This window comes from Asterias amurensis, chromosome 11 (genome assembly GCF_032118995.1).
Source record: "Asterias amurensis chromosome 11, ASM3211899v1".
Lineage (NCBI taxonomy): Eukaryota > Metazoa > Echinodermata > Asteroidea > Forcipulatida > Asteriidae > Asterias > Asterias amurensis.
Window position 1 is genome coordinate 12332501 of NC_092658.1, and position 11271 is coordinate 12343771.

The following is an 11271-nucleotide window of genomic DNA, read 5'->3' on the forward strand; positions in this document are numbered from 1 at the left end:
AACTTGAGATAAAACTAGTCCTTACTCTTTGTGAAATCCACCCCTGCACAGACGAAATTTAGGCCTATAATTTTGTTTTCTTTTGTTCAAAGCCTAAGGAAGCTGGTAACCCAGAATCAAAACGGTACCACGCACAGCGTTAATGTCACAGAAACAATTCCATAAATCTCATAAAAGCAAACAAGGAACCAATAAACCGACATCTACAACACCAACAGGTGGCCACCATATATCTTTCAACTTCTTGTGGGAAAAATCAACCTAGGAATTAGGTCAAGGTGCTGTGACGATGGGAGGGCATTCTAATGGTGTATCACGTTGACTGATGTAGGTAGCCCGGACAAATAGAGTTGGACCTTTCAAGAGACAAAACACGGGTCACTAGGTGAAACCATTCTACCTCCATGGTGAAACCCAGTCGAATAAATCCAATAATGGGTGGGAAATGGGTTTATGGTGGTCAGAGGGTGGTATCACGTGACCAGTGTATTAAAGATGCAACGCCTGGGATGCGCGTCGCTGACGTAACCAATATTATTCTGTTTCGGTTAAACCATGTTTGCTTCGTCCTTCAGATGGGACGTAAAGCCGTTGGCCCCGTGTGTCGTGTATGTAACGCACGTAAAACCAGCCACCGTCGCACTTATCGACAAGAGAAGGAGGGGTTCGTCCTGGTGAATGTCCCTGGTTTGATTGGTTGCATGCGTCACAGCACCTTGTAAACCATTACATGGTGTTATGTAAAAGGAGTCGGGCTCTATGTCAAACGTGGTCCCACATACCTTGCAGGACAAAATGCTGAACACTTTGATTCGCCCATTGGGTGTGATAAAGCGCTTTGTAAGAACAAAATTAATTAAGTAAAGAATGATACATGACAGGTGTTCCATCAATGACAAGGATTTTTGCGTTATATTAGGAACATTTATATCGAAATATTTGTGATAATTTTTAAAGACAGTGGACACTATCGGTAATTGTCAAAGACCAGTCTTCTCACTTGGTGTATCGCAACATATGCATGAAATAACAAACCTGTGAAAGTTTGAGCTCAATTGGTCGTCGAAGTTGCGAGAAAATAATGAAAGAAAAAACACCCTTGTCACACGAAGTTGTGTGCGTTTAGATGGTTGATTTCGAGACCTCAAGTTCTAAACTTGAGGTCTTGAAATCAAATTCGTGGAAAATTACTTCTTTCTCGAAAACTACGTCACTGCAGAGGGAGCCGTTTCTCACAATGTCTTATACTGTCAACCTCTCCCCATTACTCGTCACCAAGTAAGGTTTTATGCTGATAATTATTTTGAGTAATTACCAATAGTGTCCACTGCCTTTAAAGCGCCTATGGTCACTGAGTGGTGGATACAAGCGCTATGTAATAAGCCATTTTTATTATAAATAACTTACCTAAAGCGATGATAGTACTGAAGAATGTCATAGAGATACTGAGGAGTAAGTTGGCATCAATGGCTACCGATGTCATGTTACTCAGTCCACCTCCCGGTGAGCAAGCAGCCAAGATGATCCCAATGGCATGTTCTGGAGGAAGCTTGAAGACGATGCACATTAGGAATGCAGTCTGTCGGTATGAAAGGAAACAATGTCAAGGTTTTTCAGGTGAACCATGGCGGAAGGGTGTTTTCTTTCCTCCATGAGTGAACAGAATCTTAGTAAAGTGTTTGCGTGAGGCAGCACTTTAAAACTGTATTTGGCATCAAAGTCAACAGCATCGAGGGTGTTTAGGTGAACAGAATCTAAGTGGTGCATGAGACAACACAGGACTCTTAAACCACTGGGTCAGAGTTGACTCATTTCCGGGTCATATGATCCGGAATCGGCATCGGAAACTATCAAGAATGAGTCAATCTCACCAAGACGCAGTTAAAGTCCCATGTGTAGCCCCTTTCTGTGTCAGTCTGACCTAGGTATGGGTCACGGGACCCCCTTCGGACCAAGAATCCGGGTCAATTCTGACCAGGGAGTTGGGTCTGGATAGGCCTACTCTTCATTGCTCGGCCAAGACACGCCATATAGCAGGGGTGTCATTGAATGAGTCTCAGTACATGTATATCTAAGTAAGTTCGATAACTTAAGCCATGTCCCAGTTTGCGTCCACGGCTACGGCTACGGCTGGGTCGCCGCGTTGCCTTCCCTTGAAGTATTAGGCGTCTTTAGCAACACACTTAGCAACAGCCATAGCTGTAGACGAAGCTGCCAATTCAGATACGACCTTTTAAAAACTTCGTTTATGCACAAATGTTGTTCTGCACTTTCTGAGACTTCACTTTTTGACCCTAGCAGGTCAAAGTTCCAATTCGGCAATTCATTCCGATCCAATTACACTTTACACCTCTTTTGGGAAAATAAAACAATGCATTGATTCCTATAGGTATGTGATAAAGGCGCCTATTTGGGGGGAAATCACCCTGTCAAATTTTTATAGACGGGATTTCAGCAGAAATTTATGGGCTATGTAATTTCCGATTCTCTTAAAGGCACTGGATACGTTTGGTAAAAGACCAGTATTCTCATTTGGTGTATCTCTGAATCAACATAAATATGCATAATAGCAAACCTGTTTATATCTGGTTATCGACTTTGCAAGAGAATAAGGAAAGAAAACACACCCTTGTTGCTTTACTTTGTGTGCTTTCAAACGCATATTCAAGGTTTCAGCTAAAGTTTTTATTATTTGAGTGAGAAATTACCTCTTTCTCAAAAAACTACGTAAGCTTCAGAGAGAGCCGTTTCTCACAATGTTTTATACTATCAACGTCTCTCCAGTGCTCGTTACCAAGTAAGTTTTTATGCGAACAGATACTTTGAGTAAATCCAATTGTCAGTGCCTTTAAAGTGGGCGATGGGTCTATTTTAAACTGCCTGTATATATTTTTCGCACAAGAACCTGACAGCTCATGTTGAATGAACTTAAAACTTGAACTGTTGGGGGAATAAATGTTACGGTTGCTTGTGGGGATAGAGCATACAGAAAGGACCCTCTTACTTTGGAAAGAGGGAACCGTCTTATTGAATTGTGCCTTTAATAATACAAGGAAGGAATTTGGCGCATAAAGGATTTTATGTCATGAGAAAGCTATTTCTTATTCTATTGGCCCTTCGCAGATTTCGATCTTTGACAAAAATTGTTCGCCCTTTTTGAAACCACGGCCATTTCGAAACCGAGGTTTGTGTTGGGCTTTATCTTGGCCTCAAAACTTATATTTTTGTCAAATAACTGGACGGAGCCTATATAAGTGCATGCAAGCCTTGCTTTCGCAAAGGGCAATTAGGTAGAATAACAAAAAATCCAAACGTTCAAAATGGCTGCCGTTTGTTGTTGCTGTAATACTCATACTTTTAAAGGGTAAAATCTCCAATGGCCCTACAGCCCAAATATCTTTCTCTGTGCTCTGACTGTGTGCCAAACTCAATTGACACAATCAAATTACATCTGCTGTACTAAGTGGTTGAACATGTGGGTACCCGGGTATTTACGGTGACAGATTTATCGAGTTTTGACAAACTATTTTTTGCTTTGTTATTCTGAGTTTGGTATGATAAAACTAAGTGGTTGAACATCATGTGTGGGTATTTACGGTAACAGATTTATCGGGTTTTGACAAACTATTGTTTGCCATTTGGTTCTGATTTTACGCTGAAAAAGAGATGTTGACTTGAGTGTATTTTACCACAGGCATGATGATAAACTGGCTGCAGAATCCGATAACGAGGCCAAAAGGTCGCCTCAGTATCGCTTTGACTGGTGCCCACTCCAGCTCACATCCCATGATGCCCGTAACGAGAGCGCCGAACACCAACATGATGGTCCCGAACGCCATGTCAAAGCCACTGCAACAGAAACGGATACATGAATTTTTCAGTTTTTGTTGTGATGGAAAGTTTCCTAATTGATATCTGTTTATCTTTTGCCCCTTCTTATTAACAAACACACTTACGTTAAAAGTCATACAGAAGTCATTATGTCCTTTCCAAAGATATTGTTTCGGCTGTTTCCGGCAGGCGGACGGAGCTTAAAGGCACTGGACACCCGTGGTCACATTGTCAAAGACCAGTATTCTCACTTGGTGTACCTCAATATGTTTACATTAGGTAACAAACTTGTGAAGACTTGGGCTCAATTGGTCATCGAAGTTGCAACAAACAATGAAAGAAAAAACACCCTTGTTGCACAAATAAATGAGTGCTTTCATGTCTGAGAAAGGCTTAATGTATGAAGCCTTTCTAAGATTAAAATATTTTGTGAGAAATTGCAACTTACTCAAAAACTTCATAGGGAATCGTTTCTCGCAATGTTGTATACCATGACCTTCTTTTCAATTTTATCAATGTTATGCTGTATAAAAGAAGTCAAAACATTTAAATGGCTCTGGTACTTTTTGCATGTTGATTTTAATGTCACCACGGGCACTTTTGGTAGTGCCTGCACCCTTTCACCTGCAATGCCTTTAAATTATACAAATGCCACCCGTCGATTCCAAAATACTCGATGGACATAAATATTATTCTAAGGCACATGTCACACGAGGCAATTTACCAGCAACCAGTTCCAGACAATCTCCAAGAAGAAACGTCAATCACATTTGAACATTCAGTAACTTTTCTTGGGATCGTAAGACATTGGTCGGCGTATAACCCATGTACTACCGAAGTGGTCCGATCCAGTATAGCATGCACTGTAGTTGGTTGCCCCAAGTTGCCCGTGAAATGTTGCCTCGTGTGACAATGCCCTATACAACGGCTCAGCTTAGTGCGTTTTTGCAAACACCTAATTCTAAAAAACACATTATATGGATTCGTCTTCCTTGCCATGCCTTCCTCCCCCCCTCCCCCCCCCCCCCCAAGACTACAAGAATTTGAGCAAATCCACTTCCTTCCACACATTGTTGGCCCTGTTCAAATAAATGCTGACATGGCACGAGGTCAACAGATATTACAAGCCAAGTTTAAAGGTTACATTTAAAGGCATAGTGTACTTTTGGTAAATACTCAACATGTTTTAATGACTATAGAAGCATACTTAGAAGACTGGATAGCTGTTGATATCATAAAGTATTATTAGAAACGACTTCCGTTAAAGTAACGTAGTGTTAGAGAAAGGGGCAAATTGTCACCCAAATTTGAACCTGAGGAAGGCTTCAGGCATGAAGCCTCTCCAGGCATCTGAAAGTACACACTTCTATGCAAAAATGGTTTGTATTCTGTCAATACTTCCTTGCAACTTCAATGACCAATACTGAGCCAAATTGTTCACAGGTTGTTATTTTACGCATTTTGCTGGGATACACCAAGTGAGGATACTGTTCTTTGACAAACAAAAGTATGCTCTGCCTTTAATAAAAACAGCCCACCCTTTCCAATTATCTTTATATCAATATCCAGGTCCAAACTTTGCTTTGTCAAGGTTTTTTGTTCCCTAATTGTTTGTGAAGATCTTTAGCAAACATCGTTGAAATATGTGGTTGGCGCCGTGAATTATAAAATTCGTCAAAGTTCGCTAGTAGCAAAGTGTACATTGAACTGGATGTGAACTTTATGTAGCAATCCTTTATTTGTTCGGATGGTCGTGCCCTACATAGCACTTTACCTGTGGCAGAAAGTTTCTAAATGGACAAGCAAATACTTTAATGTTATTGTATCTCTCGTTAATCTGAGTAATGTTTGGACTCGAAATACGAAAAGGAATAAAGCAAGAAAACGTGGCTTTATGGCAGAGCTTGAATCAGAAGCTAATAACAACATAATACCTGGGTTTTTTTAGGTGGGGTTTGCGGCGGCACCATAAATCTCTAAGTGGTTCTGTAAGGAACCGGTTTGCAACTCAACGTTTCGATTAGACATCATGCTCTGATCGTCTTCAGGGGAATACCTGTGTGTGTACAATTCAATAGAAAAGTCCCACCCCGCTACACCATTTTAAAAAACTTTAAAAGATCTGGAATGTTGGTGATGTTTGCGACTCGGGACACTCAGCAGGCAAAGTTGCAACAAATTGTTGTGACAACTGCTTTGAATGACCAAAAACAAACTTATTGAATCTGGAATTCTTAGTTTGTATGACCTTTATATTATTGTAATGATGAGAACTTGCATCTTTTGATGCCTTTATAACTAAAAGAAATAGCTACAAATGTGTATACATTTAAAGTCAATTTTTGGGTTGAACTTAAAATAATTTTACTATAGAGAGCTGGGTTTGAACCAACGCATCCGGATAAACGTTAATCCGAATGTCGTTGGTTCAAAACCCACTCTAGCCAATGTTTCTTTGTTAAACTTCAAACCATAAAAGCGATTTACCCATTCAGTTTACCTTGTGGTTGAATAACTTGATAACAGCTAATGCGTTCTAAGTAAACTTGAAACTCGCCAAAAACTTACGTTGGAATGCGAATATTGAGCACGTTAATGCATTTAGCTATAATGTAGTTTTTGTAAACAACTTACCCAGGATCAGTTTCCCTTATCAAATGTTGACAGATTATTTGTGATAAATTAAAAACTTTGTTATAAAATATTATTGTTTTTCTCTGAAATGTGCCCAAAACTTACTTTGGAATGCGTATGTTGAGCACGTCAATGTCTTTGGCTAATGCAGTCATCTCTGGATCCAGCACCAATTCACCGTCCACTTCCAAGTACAACTCAAAGCTAAGAGTCATTTTCCCAAAGCGATCTCCAATGAGGGTAAAGTTAGATGCGAGAGGTGAAACGTCGGATGGGTTGAGTGTCTTCAGCCGCCTCAAAAGCATCCCGTCGTTCAGCATGCTCTTCCCGTCAATCATGGAACTTCCTTTACTTTCCATTTTCCGATTCTCTTTTTCATCAGTGTTTCCCATTGTTTCGTTATTCAGTGGAACTTCCTTTTCGCCTTTGTGACTTCCTTTGGGGTTACTGGAAGTTTGATCTAATGTCAGCTCCGTATCAGCAAATGCATCCAAGATTGTTAAGTTTAAAAACAGATCCTCAGACAAAATGGCAGGTGGGTTTATGGTCCTTGACAGATTGGTCCATCCATCGTCTGCTAGTGAGCCCACACTGGGATCACTTGCTGAAACATGGAGGACGTAATCCTCAAGGAAACTCGGGAAAACGAACATGACTTCCCGTTCAGTGAACCACTCTAGGAAAAGTGGTTCCTTCTCAAGGAATGTAATGACCGAAGGAAGATACGCGAGGAGCGGGGAGTCTCTGGCAGGGGCCGCCGTGTCTACGATTGATTGGACGGCAGGTTCGGTTGGATCGGCAGGTACTGCCCCGGTAAAAACAAAAGTCAGAGCTAAAAGTCCCAAAAGTGTCTCCATCATGATTCTAAGTTAGCAACCTCAAGATTCCAGTGCAGACCAGAGATGAAACTCAACCCACAGAAGTGAAAACGCTAGAAGTACTGATTGACTACCATATCCTGCAAAATCCTCCAGTCGTTTGGTGGATCGGAACCACCAGAGTGAGATGATCGTTTGAAATGACAGATTTCTGGCACTATAGTCTGCGATTAATTGATACAGCAAATCTGTTTATCTCTAATTACATCTAAGCCTTCCAAAGTACACATGTAATCGCATGCCACACGCAAAACTCAAAACTGAACTCGAGGATAATATTGAAAGAGAATATCTAGGTATCATCATCAGTCAGTACCAATGTGCAAACTGAGAAGAAGTTGTTTACTCAAAGAGTTATGAAGTTTGTGCCTGTACGACGTCCATAGATCATTGCGATGGTAAACTCTGGACCAACCAACATTCAGCTGATGGTGCAGACAGGTGTATCCCCGTCTGGTGCTCCCTGTGGAGTACAACCACCTCGCACAGCTGGCTCAGGTCGAGAATTATTAGTTTCAGAATGTGACTTGTATGATTCGACTTGCATGAGTCTTCTTAGAAGAAAAAGAATATTTACTCCCTCCATTGTTTCATATATTGTACTTGACTACCTATTGTTGAGCACCGACACGGTCTCTAAACAGGTTGTTTCTCCTGAAGGCGAGCAGAGTACTGTCGAGACCACACCCTCAAAAGAGATTCTCACCGGGTTGTACCCACAAGTTTACTATTTATTTATTTCATTTCAGATACATTTATTTTTTTTGGTCAACATCAATCAATACATTGTAATAACATTGATCAGAAAACATATAATAACTTGTACTAAGGAAAACTTAATCCAGTTAATGAACTACAATAAAAAGAAAATAGCTTGACGTTAACATGTAGGAAAAAGAAGAAGCAAAAGCTTTTTTTTCCTCTTCCCTAAAGACAAGGACAAATTACACAAAAACGAACACTAACAAACAAAAGGGACATGGACATTATGCATGAGTGAGACTGGGCAATAGATAAAATATTTACTACAAAATGTTGTGTATTAAAATAAAAGAGTTTCGTCATCCACGCCATGCAAAGCTCAAAACAATACAATATTGCTACACCATCAATCCCCTCCACTACCTGGCTGTCCATGGAGATTAGATGGTTTTTAAGGAGTGAATTAAATAGCTAAGAGACCAGAGGTATGTTTAAAACCTTTTGAGACGCCACTTCAGGTGTGAAAAGCGCGATATATAAACTGGATGTTGAACACCACCAATTTAAGTTGTTACCTTTGGATAGCCAATTTTGTGTGATTGTCGTCTTGTTAAACTGGTAAGACTTTTGGACACTTACTTTACGGACTGGTTCAAGTCTAAGTTTAAACTCACAAGTTTGGTTTGCAGTAAAACAAAAACCAATTGATTTCATTTGGGAGCTGGTTAAGGTCTCTAAACTTAAGTGAACTTTCAAACCCTAAGTCCCTTTGATTCACTGCCAGTTTTCAAACTTCGAGATGGTCGTCGTGCGTGCGGTCGTCGTGCGGTGACGTCACAGACCACCCATTGCTATTGCCTTTACACGCAACTGCCAATAATGTTCTTGAGTTGAACGGACCTTAACCTGCTCTACCACTATTAATACTCTGTCACTGTGAAGTCGCTCATGTTGGCGCTGTTGTCAAATACTAGACACCAGTTTTTGAAAGTCGGCAAAATTTGCAGCAAAACAAGAAATATTATGTTGTCTAACTTTCATTTGCTTTTACACAGTGGCATAATAGTTTGTGGTGCCTTTGGGCAAAGATTGTTATAATACGACCCTTTATGCACTTCTTCTTATCTTTTTCATTGAAAATAAAAAGCGTATTAATCATAGTTGTGTTTAGATCTACCATAGACTTTGATACCGTAGGCACATCCCGAAGGGCACATATATTTCATGGTTGTCCTTATGTACAAAAGATAACAATTTAAATACAAATCAATTCAATAAAACTCAAAATAATTATTTATTTTGCACCCCTCAGGTGGCACCATGGAGACGTGGCCCAATGTTCCCCTTCCATCCCTCGCTTCTGTTTTAAATAATGAAAACACTATATTATTGTTCAGGGTTTCCATCACATTCGTAATGATTGAATTATCACTGCCTGCGTCACATAACTTTAATCCTTGGATTTCATGTTGACAAACATGAATAAATTAGCAAAAATCTTGATATTGTTGTGTCCCGAGGTCGGGAAGTAAACAAACACATGGAGTTTGCCTAACTTAAATCAACAAGAAAGGTTTGCGAATTGCGGTAACATCATCGAGGAGTGTTTGTTCTGAAAAGAACCGGTGGTTGACGCCCTCAACGTTTCTCTTTCTCTTGAAGACGCCTCAGAGAACTGATCGAAACATTGAGTCGTTAACCATCAGTTCTTTTCAGAACCAATCTGCAATAGATTTAACATGGTATTACCGCAAACTTCTCTATTTAGTTATAATTCCAACATGCAGCGTTTTCAAATCTTACTAACTGAAACCAATCACTAAAGGGATTGGAATACTATGCAATAGTAAACGGGTAAGACGGCCTCACCACATACGAAAACTGTCTCTGGTGGTAGCCTTCTTTCGAAACTCACGACTTTCTTATTTATTTTTTATGGCCTCTAAAGCTCTTCTACAAAAGAAAGCAAACATGAACATCATTAGCCAATCAAATTCAGACATAACTGCAACCGGTACAGATTCGCTTTCGTAACATGGCAGTTGTTTAACGAAACCTCCAACGGTGTTCATCGCCTTTTTGTTTGGTTTGCACATGATTTTTGTTTTTATCGCAGCGCTTCAAGGACTGTGAATTTATTTGCTGTAAATCTCAACCATTCAGGCTCCAGTCGGAGGTCAGTAACCGCTTGCATTGGGGGCGGGCGGGGAGGGGGTGGTCCTGGCTGGAATTAATTAATCGTCTCAAGTTATCATTGCCTTTGTCCAAGTGTGGTACGCATTATATTTACAGGTATGATGCCCAGGTTTTGCATAATATTATGAATTATTTCAAAGTTCAGAGATTGTGGACAGCTAACTTTTTTCTCCAAACACTGAGGTCTATTTGCGGTTTCTTTTCATTTCTTTGTTCTACATTGTATAATCCCGAAGAAGAAAAAGCAGAAAAAATGAAGACGTAAGAATTCAAAGAAGAAGACAAAATACGGTGGCTCATTAGTGCTTATTTTTTGTGGCAACACAACGCCATATAGTTTTCTGATTTGGCAAACCAATTTGACCCACCGTTCAGACTAAACTACAGTTCTCATCAATGTGGCACTACCTGTACTGTGTGACGGAATCGCCCTCATCCCCATCGCCCCGGCCCGCAACTAATTTGAGCAGGTTCGATTTTATTATTATGTTATTATTATTAAGGGAAGCAATGTGTGGTGAAGAGGTTTTCAACTAGTGGTTTAATCCCAACGAGGCCTGGTTCTTGATAATTTTACCGAGACGGAGTCGAAGTAAATTATAAAGAACCAGGCCTCGGCGGCGGGTTTAAACCACCAGTTGAAAACCGATTCAACACACTTTGACACCCATTCATAAAATACCTTTTCGGTCAAAAAAATCATCATCACTTTTTGGTCAAAAAGTAAAATTACTAAAAAATTATATTGTTAAATTATTTCTTTCAACACAACACCCCTCCAGTTATGAAAAGGTAAAGCCCTCCGCCGCCCCCTTGGGTAAACAACTCCTTATAAGGGAATGCTGTGCGCGTCACGCGTATCACGTGATGTGGCACAACTGTTTCAGCCGTTGCTCTCGACCAATAGGAATGAAGAAACTGTCTTTTAAGAACAGGTACAAGGTCGCGTGTCCCGCCCGGCCCATGAATTAACACTTTTTACCGGTCATAAACAAAGGTTTATACAAACCCACGTGAAGCGCTCTCCACC

At 40.3% G+C, this 11271-nt stretch overlaps 1 protein-coding gene across 1 annotated transcript in view; it reads right to left on the minus strand.

Moving 5' to 3' along the window:
• LOC139943780 (sodium/bile acid cotransporter 5-like) overlaps positions 1-7685 on the minus strand; it is a 15309-nt gene extending 7624 nt beyond the window's left edge. Inside the window, exons 1-3 of the mRNA XM_071940583.1 lie at positions 6571-7685; positions 3690-3849; positions 1408-1579 (exon numbers count right to left, since the gene is read on the minus strand). Coding sequence (XP_071796684.1) covers positions 1408-1579; positions 3690-3849; positions 6571-7325 — 1087 coding nt within the window. The 5' untranslated portion in view covers positions 7326-7685. The remainder of the gene's footprint in view (positions 1-1407; positions 1580-3689; positions 3850-6570) is intronic.
• Between the last annotated feature and the right edge of the window lie 3586 nt (positions 7686-11271).